At 41.1% G+C, this 14,430-nt stretch overlaps 1 protein-coding gene across 1 annotated transcript in view; it reads right to left on the minus strand.

Moving 5' to 3' along the window:
- Positions 1-14,430, minus strand: part of PDE11A (phosphodiesterase 11A) — a 388,624-nt gene that overhangs the window by 74,572 nt on the left and 299,622 nt on the right. The window contains exon 13 of the mRNA XM_014732549.3: positions 2,950-3,059. Within this exon, the coding sequence (XP_014588035.2) occupies positions 2,950-3,059 (110 nt within the window). The remainder of the gene's footprint in view (positions 1-2,949; positions 3,060-14,430) is intronic.

Here is a 14,430-nt window from a genome sequence, read left to right on the forward strand (position 1 = left end):
CAGGGGTACTCAAGAGGAAGGGGAGACACATGTAAGTCAGCAATTAAAATAGAGTGAGATGCACAATTACGAAAAAGCATGGCCAGGGCATTATGTGGATGCAGAAAATTGACAAGGGGAAGGTACATCAGGGATAGAATCCTGGCGGTGGTACTTTCAGAGGAGTTGTGGGCAAAGAAGGAGAGGAAGGACATTCCAGGCAGGGGAAACAGCATACTGGGGAGCAGAGCGAAATGAACTAGACAGACGCCATGGAGCACTTCAAGTGGCCCGTTGTGTCGGGAACACACATGCATGGGTTGGGGTGGAGGTGGAAGGAATGAATGCTTGGCCAGGAAAATGGGGAGCAGCCTGATTGAAAAGGGCCTTAAGGGGCAAAATAAAGGAATTTGAACATTGTCCTGAAAGTCACAGGAGGTGGGTGAATGGCTTTGAAGCAGGGAAGTGACCTCATCAGCTTTATGAATTACAAAGACTATTCTGGAGTGCCAATAGGGGGAGACTGGAGGAGGAGAGTTAGGTTGTTTGTTGTAGAAATCCAGGAGAGATGCAAAGAAGCAGTAGTTATTGTAAGAATGCAGAGAAGTCGACTCTGAGGGGTGCTAAGGAAGGAATCTGGGTGACTTGTGGATTTCTGGTGGTGCCATTCACTGGCATAGAGAATAAGAGAGAAAGGACAACTGTAAAGGGAAAGACCGAGATTGGAGTCACTGTGAGACTTCAAACAGGAGGTGCTCCTCAAACAGCTGGAATAAGTGTCTGGAGTTGAGCAAAGAATTATGGTTCAGAGATATGAGTTTAGGGCTGACCAGCAGTTGGGCGGAGGCCCTGCATGAAGGATGATGTAGAGAAAGAGGGGAGCAGGAGAGAACATCACCAGTAAAGGCTGGGGCAGACAGAGAGAGGCCTTGATGCGAACTGAGAAGAAAGGCTGGAAAAGCAGTTGAAAACCCTCTGTCTGGGAGACAAAGGAAGAGAGTTCTAGGAAGGAGGGAGTGGCAGAATGTGTCTCATGGCAAGAAGGGTCAAGAAAGAAGGACAATAAGAAAGTCCAATAGCTCTGGGGGGGTTGGGCATTACTGAGGGCAGTTCCCCCGGTGAGGCAGAACTGGAAGCCACATAGGAGGGTGGGGGTTGGGGAATGGAAGACAATGAACAGACAACTTACCAAGAAGATTGACTAGAAAGGAAAGAAGAGAAATAGAACAGAAGCTAGGGAGAGAAGTGGCAATTGAGGTGAGCTTTTCAAGAGGGTGGAGAATTGCTCATATTAATAGGATGCTGAGTGCTAGTAGAAAGGGGAAGGAAGATACGGGGCAGAAAGAGGAAGATTGATGGAGCAAGGTTCCGGAGGAGGGAGCAAGAAAGAGATCCAAAACTGAGGTGGGGGGATTAGCCTCAAACAAGAGGAAGAACAGCCCTTTCATGGAGATAGTGGGGAAGGAGGAGAGGATGGGGCCAGACAGATAAGTTTGTACATGGCAGGGGAGGAAATTGAGGGAGTTCTCGATTGATGGCCTCAATTTTCTCTGTGAAGGAGGAGGCAAGGTGATCTGCTGAGTGCTGTGGGGGAGGAGGTAGACAGGAGGAGTGTAGGAAGGGAGGACGTTTGGTATAGATAACTGCTAAGAGCAATGGGGGACAGAGCTGCCTAGGGACAGAAAGATTGGTGGGGAGTAGTGAGCATCCAGCTAAGTTGGGAGAATATATATTTGGTTTGTCTCAAACTCTCACAACTGTAACATTTTCCCCCAAAGCCTTTAAAAGTCCAGTCAGAATAGCAAGAGTTTGAATTGTTAGATTGAACTGGGGCTGAGTTTTTGCAGAGTAGATATCACAAAATTAAGAGGGTCAAGAAATTGTAGGATATTGAGAAGAGAGGGTTGAGTTGATGGGCTGTAGGATCCAGGAGGATAGAGAAAGGCACAAAATCAAAGTTTATTTGATAGATCAGGAGCAAACGCAAGGGGCCAGGACTCCAAGGCCTCGACAGGTAGGTATTTTGGGAACAAAGAGTGACGAGCTGTTGACCCACAGCTGGCTGTTGATGTTTGAGACTATGGAGATACACCTGTTATAAGGGCTTTGAAACTGGTCATCTGAAAGTTAATCTTACCTCTTTGTTGAAGCCTTCCTTAACTTCTCCATCCCCAAACTTTTTTCTCCAGCCTCTGAACTCATATATCATTTTGTTTGCAGACAGGTAGTAAAAAGAACATTAAAACTGGACCCTAAATATAAGAGTTAGAAGATCTGGGTTTTGGTCTTCTTTCCAGCATCCACAAATTCCATGGCCTTAGCCACAGTGTGCGCCACCAAGCAACAGCTATCTTAACCAGTCCAACTTGCTTAGGGACAGATTATTCTGATGGTGCACATTATGTGCCTACACATGCCCAGTATGGATGTAATTCCTTTGTTCATTTCCCACCTTTCTATGGGAGGAGGCATACGAGGGGCAGAGACTACAGCGCTCTTGTGTTGCTTTACTTCACTGCAGTTTGTATGACACTCAACCTCAAAAGAACCTGGAAGAGATTCTATTGGGGAAGGAAGAGATATTTTGTTTCACAAAATTTCCTAAGACTACTTTTATTTCAACAGTTTCAAAACCATATTTTGAGAGTAGCAAGTCCAAGAAGCTCATAAGGCCGTGAAGGCAAATATTCTGGAAGAAAAAAAACAGGCCCTTTAAAAACTGAGCTTTGTTATCTGACTGAGGTCAACAGAGACAGACCAAATCAACAAGCATGACATGAAGGGCAAATTTGCAATTAAAAGAAGAATAGGGAATTATAAAGATGGATGGGCCCCATGACACGCCCGCCCAAGCCTGCGTGGCCTTGGCCTCCGATGCCAGAAATTAATGCTTTACTCTTTAGCACTCGTCACCTTTGGCTCTGAACAGAAAGGCAAATGCATTAAAATAACAACAATTAGAACACTTACTTAGCTTGGAAGGCATTGTTGGTTCCCCTGTGGTCGAGGTCATGACACAGGCATCCCACAATCACGGCTAAAATTTCCACCTCGGTCAGAATCTCTTGAAACCCAGCAGTCTGAGAAGAAGGGAAAATGGCAACAGTCACTACTCGGGGCAGAAAGGATGGATAAGGTTCGTCTGCTGAGCAACAATCAGCTCTGTTTTCATACCCACATCATTTAAGGAAATGATTAACTGCCACCCCCTCAGATGACAGTGAGTTGGGTGGTCAGTTGGACAGCCTAAGGTCCCCACAGTGATGAATTAGCTTGCTGTCACAGTGGCCCACGCTGGCACACCAGGACAAAGTTCAGACTATTTTGTTCCCTTTTTAGAGAAGAGGCTGCACTGTTCAGATGCAGTGACAGTTTGGCAAAGGCCCAGAGCAGAACGTGTTGTGTGATTCTACATTTCAATGATGGGCATCGTGCTTACTGGTCGGGGGAGAAGAAGGGGCCGTGAATTTAGAACTGAATGCTATATCCACCAGATGCCACTTAAACGAAAGCAGGCAAAAGAAAAAATCTTTTTTTCATACGAACATAAGCAACTTAGAAGTGCTCAAATTGTTACATGATGATATTCTAGGAGTTATCTTGTAAATACCTTAATTCATATTAGCTTGGTGGACAGATTAAATTTGTACAGATAATAAGGCAGTGCATGTCTTGAAAACTAGAATTTGGCAGAGGATTAGGCAAGCCAGATTGCAGATCAGGTGGAGTATGCGTTACATGGAATTCTTTTTTTATTATCCTCTGGTAGCTCGTTTGTGAAATGCATACGTGTGGGGTGATTTCTTTGGGGAGCAGCATGATTAATTACGTAACCAGGATCAGCAACGGTTCTTTGGTTCCTGCTGTCCGTTCATCAGTTTAGAAAAGGAAGTGAACCTCTAGAAAGCGAGGCTATGCATTTTCCTAATCCAAGGCCTATATGTCTCCCCTCTAAGTAAGTTTCCCACTTCATTACTTATTACAATCTTTATCTGAGGGTGGGAGCAGAGGATAGATGGGGTTCAAATTGCTTCCCTTTTTACATGTATTTTTTCCCCCAGATCTAGGATGACTAGCTAGTATTTGTAAAACACTTTTCTTACAACAACGAAAACTTTATTTTTTAATTAATTATGTTTTTATTGCAGAAATAACTGAACAATATGTTTCTGTAATATCTGTAATAGTTTTTTTGTTTGTTTTTGGTAAGGAAGATTGGCCCTGAGCTAACATCTATTGTCAACTTTCCTCTTCTTGCTTGAGGAAGATTGTCACTGAGCTAACACCTGTGCCAATCTTCCTCCATTTTGTATGTGGGACGCCACCACAGAAGGGCTTGATGAGCAGCGTGTATGTCCGGACCCGGGATCTAGACCCACAAACACCAGGCAGAGTGAGTGAACCTAACCACTATGCCACTGGGCTGGCCCCTGTAACAGTTTTAAAAAATTCAAATTGTAGTGAGAGACTTAGAATCAAGAAACAGTAGTCAGTCATCCTTCTCCTTGCTTGATTCCCAAAGGCAACCACCTTCCATTTTCTTCTTTACCTACTTTGGTAGGTATTTTCCACGGTATTTCTATGTAGTATCCACATATTATTAGCACTTGTTTATTCATCAGGTACTTCTATAGTCCTTCCTACGTGCTGGACACCGTTCTAAGAGCTTTACAACTATTTAATTTATTTAATTCTAACTAACAGCCCTGTGAGGTCGGAACTGTTATTCTCCTCAGGTATAGGAGAGGAAACCAAGGCACAGAGAAACTCACTAATGTGCCCAAGGGCTCACAGCTAGTAAGTGGCAGAAGCAGGCAAACTCCCAGCCTGTTCCCGCCACAGTTTGCCCTTAACCACTGATGTCTTGGGGCAAGTGAGAACTGATCTCCACAGCCACCCCTTCCTCTCTCCCCTCACCCGCGCACAGCAATCCATAGACAGTGCTTTCCCGATTATTACTCTATAATTATTATTCACTGCGGAGCCAGCTAGTATCCAATGATTGTTTTCTTTCTTATGTAAATGCTTTCATTTCCTGGAGTTAAGATTTCTCTGCATCCTACACAGCTCTCCAAAGCCTCATTTATTAGACTCCTTCCTGTTGTGGGGACTCTTGGCCGTGGCCTGGTCCTGCTCTTTGGTCTGGATTCTCTGTCTGCTGCCAGCTCTCCCCTCCTGGGGCTGATTTCCTGTCTCCTGCATCTCACATCCCTTCCTTTCCTCATCTGCCCCCTCATTTTTGGGGGAGTACATCTGACAGTGGCCTCATGAGAAAGGGTGTTAATTTTTTAACACTGAGCACTTAAATCTTTTTTGGAGGCTTTGCGTGACTGAGAATGTCTTTCATCTATTCTCCTGCTCAGTTGTTAGCTTCCCTGACAATTCTAGGTTGGAATATTTTCACTCAGAATTTTGAAAGACTGCTCTATTATTTGTTTTCTAACTCCTGAAGTTGCTTTCGAGAAGCGTATACCCTTCTTATTCCTAATACTTTGAATGTTACTTGATTTTTGTTCTTTTGGAATCCTCTCTCTATCCCTGGGGTTCAGCAGTTTCACAAAGATATGCTTTGGTTTGGAACGTCTTTCCCATCATTTTTCTCAGTAAGTCTTTTTAATCTGGAGGCTCATTTTCTTCGGTATGTTTTTGTAATCGTTTTTTTTGTTTGTTTGTTTGTTTTTTATAATTTCCTCTTCACTATTTGTTCTGTCCTACTTGAATGGAACTCCAGTTGGTGGGATATTGGACTTCCTGTATTGATTTCCTTATTTTCTCGTCTCTTCTTTCCCATTGTCCATGTTGACTTTTCCCCTCTTACTTTCCAGGAGTAATATTTTTAATTTATAAGCTTTTCTTGTCTGCTGCTCCTTTTCTAACAGCATGCTAGTCTTCTCTCACGGATGCATTATCATCTCTTATCTTTTTGAGGATATTAATTATAATTCCGCTGAGGTTCTCTTCTGCTCCCTGATTGCCGTTTCCTCTGAACGCCTTTTCTCTGGGATTGGTGGTTTCCTCAAATTCCTGGTATCCTGGGTAGTCTACGCATATTTCAGAGTAAAGCATTACAACATTCACCGCACACCAGCGCACGGGGTAGTGTCTGTAGATCGCTGGGCCTTACCACAGGCTGAGCAGATGGCCAGCTGGTTTTTTGCTGGAGATCCCCAAATGTCATCATCTAAACTCATTTTCTCTAGACTTTCTAATCTCTTGCTTGAAAATGGCATAAACATGGATGTTAGCATTCTGAGAAAAGAGAACTGTAGCTTCTAGCCTTTGAGGATACAGACTTTCACTTAATTCTTTTATTTTCAGGGTGCACCTCACCCTAACTTTTCTTTTGCTGGTGTCCCCAAGTCTGGGGTTCAGTTTCTCCAGAAAACATTCCGGTTTCCTGAATAGGTGAGAGGGAGAGTAGCCCTCTGACTGCATGGGGAGGGAATCGGGACTTGGGACTCCACGTTGGCATCATCGCTCACTCCACCTCACCTTCCCTCACCCCCTCACCTGACCTCACCCCCCTCACATTACTTCACCCCATTTGTGTGGCATGATCCTACGATTCCTGAGCCTTGAGAGATTCTGGGGGCGTTGTTACTCATGTGCACCCTTCCTTCACTCCCTCGCCCTGAAGGCACTTGGGTTGGACCTTCCTTTTCTCTGCTATGAACCAGCTTCCCTCCATTTTCTGCCTTCATATATTACGGTTCCATGAAAGGTAGAATTTGTGTCCATTTCTTGTTCTCCTTGTTATTTTGGGGTGATTTTTGAAAGGAGAAGGAGTATAAAGGTCTTTATCTGTCACCTCTGTCATCTTGAAACTGTAAGTCAGGTTTTCTGGGTTTGGGTCTTGCTAATACTAAGTAAATCCTGAAAGTCTATCAGGTATGAAATAATTATCCACAATACTGTGGAAATCAGTGTTGTAAACAAAAATGAAACTGCACTGAAATTTAGAAAGATTTTGCCTGTGAAAATGTTATTGATTAGAACTAGCCGATGAATTCAAACAGTAAGAATAGGGATGGGATAATGTTAAAATAAAGTAATTTGACTAGAAATTTAACTAGAAGTTAAAACGGAATGGCATCTAATAGACTCAAAGTCAAAAGCTCAAATCATTTTTAAGCCATCAGTTAGCACCCATTATATAATATGATGGGATATGTTTTATCACAATGTCTTATGCAGCCACCACCACCACTCCTGCCCATCCCTTCCTGGAAAACCAGCATCTAGCTCTTAAACTATTTGTATCATGGCTACTTCCGAGAATTTGATGAAAGTCATGGACCCTCTTCCCAGAGATTATTCTCTAATTTTTATGGTGTTCAAAGACCATAGAGCTCACCTCTGGATCCTCAGAATAAAGAATCCCTGAAGAGCAGTACACACACAGTCACACAAAATATATTTACCTCTCTTGACTGTGACACCTGAGTGACTGAAGCAGCACCTCTCTCTTGACTGTGATTTAAAGCTGCCTGGTAAATGGTTTCTGAGAATAGTCAGGCCTGAAAGTGTCCACCTGCCACTAAGTGTCCATTTGCCCCTCCCCAGCCCTCATCCATCTTCCTTCTAGTCCCATCCATTTGACCTAGACTTACCTACACCGAGGAGAAAAAGTCAGCTGCCTGCTGAAGAAAACATACTTTCAAAAGAGAACAGAGTAGCAGCAGGAAATATATTTTAATGCATTCCCATGCTTGACTCTATTTTCTTCTTTTATTTTCAAATAAAATTGTATCTTTTCTGCTCTTGATTCAGTAATGACGGGTTTTATTGACCTTTTTGTTAATCCAACTTCTCTCTTGTATTCCCTCACGGTCCAGATCAGAAATGGAAAGCAGTGAATATATCCAAGTAAAAGACAGTCAAGGCAAAGAGACCTAGTTCCCTCCAGAAAAGCCTGTGACTACTCTCCAAGAAGGCCTCCAAGGACAGTCCTTCATTGGGCTAAAATGTAAGTTGGGAGAACCCTATCCCCAGCCACCACAGCATATAATCACTGGAACTCCAAAGGACCCAGAAAGTAAGACTGATTCACAGGGTTCCCTAGACCACCCAGTAATTTCCCATCATTTAGTCAACATAAAGTTTAAACCAGCTTGGATGTGCCCCCTTCTCAAAGCTGATCCTGTGTGACACTAGTGAATGGGGGAATAGCATGGCCAGAAAAAAATGACTGTTGCTTTGTGGCTCTGCAGAATCCAAAAGGTGTCAAAAACAACAGCCACAATATCAACACTAGATGGTGCTATAGAGGCTTCATTCATTGAATGAATGTTATTAAGTGCTTATTGTTATATCTGAGAAAAGAGGCTTGGGCTACTACTAAGAATAGTTAATACTTCTATAGTGTTTAAGATATGCCAGGAACTGTTCTAAATATTTCAAGTACATGAACTCGTTTAATCCTTACAAGGACACTCAGAGGGAGATACTGTTCTTATGTTTCCCGTTTTATAGATTATGCTATGGGGGCAACAGACCACACACCAGAATGTAACAGAGGTGGGAGTAGAGCCCAGGCAACCCAGCCCCCAGTCTGTGTTCCCATCACTGTGCTATTCAGCTACAAAGGCGGGGGTGAGGTGCAGTCGTGCAGCTTTTAAATACTCTGTGTGGACAGAGTGTTAGATAACAGGGCTTTAAAGAATCATTGGCGTGTGCTTGATTCCGCAAAGGATCTTATTCCTGAATGGTAAGAGGTTGATATCGCAGAACCACTGGACATTTTGAGCCTAAATATGGCTCTCGTGCATTGAAAAGAGACGTAGGTGACAATAAACAGTGGACAGGAAAGATACAACGGTTTGTATATAACATCCCAACTTTATACAATGTCTCAATATATGCATTAAAAAGGACTGTCAGGATGTACATCTAAATGTTACCAATAGTGGGATCACAGGTGATCTAAAAATTTTTCCTTTGTGTCCAAATTTTCCACAAAGAACATTTATTCATTAAAATATATATGCTATGTGTGTGTGTGTCTGTGTGTAAATTCTTTTTTAAGAACAAACCCATATTTCATCATACTGTTCTAGCTTGGAATAAAATAGTGACATCCTGAAAAGTGTCCATTCATTTACTCATTGAGCAAATATTTATTAAGCATTTACACAGTTCCAGGCACACGGACAGAGCACTGAGGAAGATAAGCGTGTCTGTCCCTTGTTGTGCATGTAGTCTGGTCACACCTCACGCCAGACAGAACAGTGCCACGGAGTGCCCTTTTCTAGTGAGAAGCCATCAAAGCACTGGTTGCAATTTGTGGAAGAAAGTAATGGTGAAAGTGGCCAGCTGCCTCTGGTTTGTTTCTGGAGAAGGGATTTCATGGACTGCATGACTCTTGTCATGCACTCAGCTATGGGAATCCAAGGAATGATGCCAGAAATCCTGCCTTCACATTTCTTTTTGAACTCCACTACTGTAGGTACTAAATGATGAGGGATTTCCTGAGTTCATCTTGTTGATTCTGAGATCTGGCAGGTGGCAGACTAAGAGGGAGGGAATCCAACGATGTACTGGAAATTCCTAATAGTCCTAGAGATCCCAAACCCAACAAGGTCCTTGGTTCCGAATGCTCCTCCATGGATGCTGACAGCCAGGCACTGCAGTGGAGCCCTCAGTGGACTGGCTAAGGTTGAGGGAAAGCATGATGGATTTTCGTAGTCTTTCTTCTCAACCTTTCATCTTTGTCTTTCTTCTGGATAAGAAGAGCAAAGCGAAGAAGACTGCTTAAACCATTGCCAAGAGTTTTAAAGAATATGGTTTCTCAAGGAAGTGTCTCCTCGAGAAGAATCAGCGCACCATATCCTTTATCTGTGTCATCATGTGTCAACTGATCTATATATGACTTCAACTTGGAAGTGGTGTGAGCTTGGGTCTGAAAGGCAGCATTTACAGAAGAAGCATTTAATTTCTAGTATTTCTTAATTTCTGGTATGCAGTGTTACAGGGACACTGTCTGGGGCCTTTGCTTGGTACTTTATTAAAATCAAATTTACTTTAGCCAAAGCTTGGTCTTTGAGGGTTCCATTGTAAATGCCACATACAAGGTGCTTAAGTCTTCTAAAAAATGCCCCAAATTGCAATGTTGATGGCTGGCACAGCTCTGCTAGGCCATCCTTCACACGAAGTGTCTGTCTGTGAAACTTAGATCTCTTAACAAGGACTGAAGGTTCTAGGAGAAGGGCCTAGGAGAGCCACCTCCCAGTTCAGCACATATCCCGGGTGTGAGGCGGTCACAGTGGTGAGAGAATTGTTAAGGCACGTGTTTGGGCTCTACAGGCATTTACACAAGCCCAGCTTGCTTCTTTTGAGGACTCTATTTTATTTGCTTCAAGATGGAGTGGCCACCTCTCAACACGTGAATGCTGATGGGTATCAACCTATTCAATATGCTCTAAAGCAATGATTTTAGGCAGAGGATTTTCTCAATCTTTAAGGTGGAAGCAAATGTCAATTGCTTGGAGTGCTCAGAAATAATTGTGTACTATTTGATGCTGTATCTTATCTTCTTTTCAAAAAGGATCCCATCTTTGCCAACCAGAGATAATGTGTGATGAAAGCACAACGGGGAGAAGAACAGGTAGTCACAACCACAATCCTCTATTGGAGAAAAAACCTACTGGACAAACCATAGCACCTAGAGTTAAAGGTCATACCCCTTTGGTGTTTACAGTAATGTCTGTCTGCCAATATTTGGGTTTACAAGGCTGAAAAAGAGGCGCTTCACTCCCATTTTGAGGTCCAGAGACCAGAATCTTTCCAGCTGTTAGGGGACTACACCCAGAACCATGTTTACATGTCTCCCTCACCAAAACAGGCAGTGCAACACAGGCAGCCGTAAATTGTCTGTGTCCACAGGAGTGGGGTGGTTTGATCAAATTGGCTTCTCTTTCTTCTCAAGATGAATGTAATCAAATATTGATTTGGTATTAATTAAATACTGATTTCAGTCTACAATGATCCTTTCCTTACCAAGCTCAGAGTTGGGAAGATAGTAGAGTCCACATTTAAAAACTTTCTTTTACAACCAGAAGCTTCTGAAGGCATTTCCTATGAAGTAGTAAAATCTACGTCATGTTTTGAACACACTTGTCTCTCAGCCTCAAATAAGAATGCAAATTCTTGTCCATGTAAGTCTCAGAAGGGCAGGGCAGCAAAACCTAAGGTCTGTCTGGAACAATTGTAAATGTTCAGTAAATGTTTAATGCCTGAATTTAAAAAAATTGGATTTAGTCAATTTTATTTAGTTATTTTTTAACCACTTCCATGACAATTTTTAATCTACTTGTTATCATAATTTAAAAAATTATTTATTTCAGAAAGTTAAAAGCACACAAAAAATAGAATATTATAATGAATCCCTGTGTATTCATCACCTAACTTCAACAGCAATCCACGGTTTGCCAGTCTTGCTTCATCTATCTCTGTACATACACTGCTTTGTATGTTGTTTGCTAGAGTATTTCAAAGCAAACCTCTGGCATCTCCCAACACTCTGTATTTTATTTTCAAGAAGCCCTGATGTGATCAAATAGAAATGGGTCAATACATCTCTGCTCTCATATTTTGATAAAATGTGCAAAACGATATACAAATGATCTAAGAGAAATTTCAGAATAAATATCTTAATAAGACTTGAAAAAATTGAGGTTTTTACTTTAATTTAGATAAATGTAGTTGCATGCACGTAGCACACATACTGTATTTCAAAAAGAAACAAGAGGAAAAGCATATTAGATTCTTAAGGACTTAGCTTTCAACACTAAGAATATGTGTGCTTTATGATTTTTTTGAGGACAAAGCATGTTTAGAAACATCGTTTATATTTTAAGGATAAATTAGTAGTGAATTGAATATAACGTGGTTTGTGAACGCAGAAACGGAGCAGATCACTTGCTGAGTTAATTACGCAGAGACAGCCCTCCCCAAGTGCCGCGAGAGGCCAGGTTGATGAATTTCAAGAATGTGAGGCCTCTTCAAAACTTACCCAAATTTTTATTTGTCATCATTGAGGAAAAATTAAAAATCAGACTCATGAAAAATTAAAATTTGTTAAAGCTCCCAACTTGACACCCTTAGATGCCAGGTTTCAGCACCAAGAAAGTGCCACTACTAAGTCATAAACCGTGGAAAATGGAGGCTGTGATAAACGACCGCGGCTCTGCTGCTGGGTCTCCCTGACCTGGAGGATTTGGCTAGTGTCATAAAACACAAAGCGCCAGATTAAACAGTTTACCAACATCATAAAAATCGCAAGAATAAATTCACTTTAATCAAAAATCCTATATTGTAACTAGGCAGCCCCAGCCCTGAAACCACATACATTTCCTGACAAGCCTGGGTCCACAACCAAGAGCTTATACTTCCCCCGAAACGCCGGACATGATTATGTTCATACACTTTTACAATTTACATGTCCTAAGAAAATACCCAGCTCTGGCTGATGGTGTGGGAGAATTTATTTTCACTAGAAAGGGAATGACCCATAACTCATGAATGGCAGCGCTTAAAGTGAGTTATGGAGGTTACTCTCCTGTGTGAGGAAATGGATTGGATTATCCTTCTGCCCAATTGTATGTTTGGTTATTAGCACACCAGGTTCTTAATTATGTGCGGTTTTGCCTTTTTCCTTGTATGAAATAAATGTGGATAAAGGGAATGTCAGCTAGAAGCATGGAGTGCCTAATTGGGGCTCTGAGAAGTGGCCAGAGAGAATAAAAATAGAAACCTTCTTCAATGATTAAAAGGCAGGAGTCTTAAATGTAATTTAAACACAGTATTCAAATTGATTAGCTCCCTAGTTAATTTATAGTGCCCAGTGCTGATATTCTGCAAAAACGTTAAAAACCACTGCTTTCCTAAATTAAAAACTGCCAACTTTGAAGTTACACTGGAAATCAAAATATACCTACATGAAGATTAAAGAATTTGTTTTTATAATGTGCAGATTTTATTGTATCATGATAATGCTGCCATTTATTTTAAAGTAAATATAACTAGTTACTACTTATATTGAACAAAATGTAATGTAAAATGATGTTTGATGATTAAAAATATGACTGTTACTTTATTATAGTCACTTACAGAACAAAACATGTAGCTCTCTTTGTACCTTCCAATGTTACAATCTACAAAGAAATTAGATTTCTGTTGAGATTAAGATTCTGGTTATTGAGCAAAAATATTTATTTAAAAATTCAATTAGTTCTGTCCTTCTTGGTGGGAGGATTCCAATTGTGCGTCTAAGATCTTCCAGAAGAAATTTTCTACCTCAAAAATCAAAGACTTCCCTGAAAACGGCAGACAGCAGACAGCGCATTATCCTCAAGCTGGTGAATAGGACGGTTTTTCTCCCTAGACGTCCCTTCTGCTTTCTAGTTTGAATTATCAATAAAACGACTTGGCTTATCCCTGAAAATAACCTTGTTGACAACACAAATATGGACTTAAACATGCTCCCTCCACATTTGAGATTTAAGAAGCCCCCAGTAAATGTCAGGGGGTGTCAGTGTGTTTGCTGCGATACTCCGGTATTATTAGTGTTTAACTGCAATTCCCCACCAGCGCCATGCCGCCAGTACCACCATAAATTTTAATGTGATCATGTGCTCTTCTCTTTTCATATCCAGTGAATTCCGCAAGATCATAACATTCTCTATGAACCCTAGCTGAACTTTAGTGTGATACGAAGAAAGAACAAGATTTCTAGTGGTGACAGTTGTTCATCATTTTATAGTTTTTTGAAAAACTGGACACCGAGCAACATGGTTCCCTGAATAATATTACCCTAAACTAAATCCACTCATTCAATGAATCTTTATTGAGCCCCACAGCATGCAGGGCTTGGCCCAAAGTGCTAATGAGTACATTTATGGGATAGTAAAGAATACTGACTCTTAAGGAAAGCTTTTTTTTCCCCCCTGGAAAATCTGTCAGAGCTCATACATCATTTATAAAACTGAAAAATGTCTCTGCAACCTTGGCAGCACTGCATGCCTTTTATTTTACAGAACACAAACAAAAGCGCAGTCGTTTCCTTTATTTGGTTTACATTGTGAATATGAGAAATTCTTTCATTATGTCTGTGCTTCATGGAATACTTATTCTACAAGCTTCCATAAATAAATAGATTTTATATAACTATTCTTGATCTGCAGATTTTTATTCCTTGTTTTAATCACAAATATTAAGTAGCATTACATACTGTATTTATCTGAGGAATTAAAAATATTTGGTAAATTTTAACTACCTAAATACCCCTTTAGAAGCAAAGAATAATATTGAAACTTTGATTTTTTAAAAATTGGAATTTCAGCCCAGAGTCATGGAATAGATTAGTAGTCATTACTAGGGTTCCCAGTGAACTAAATTTCCACCATTTTATATCAAAATGCCTATCCTACAAAGCAATTAGTTCTTTTTTTTTTT

This window comes from Equus caballus, chromosome 18 (assembly GCF_041296265.1).
Source record: "Equus caballus isolate H_3958 breed thoroughbred chromosome 18, TB-T2T, whole genome shotgun sequence".
NCBI classification, from domain to species: Eukaryota; Metazoa; Chordata; class Mammalia; order Perissodactyla; family Equidae; genus Equus; species Equus caballus.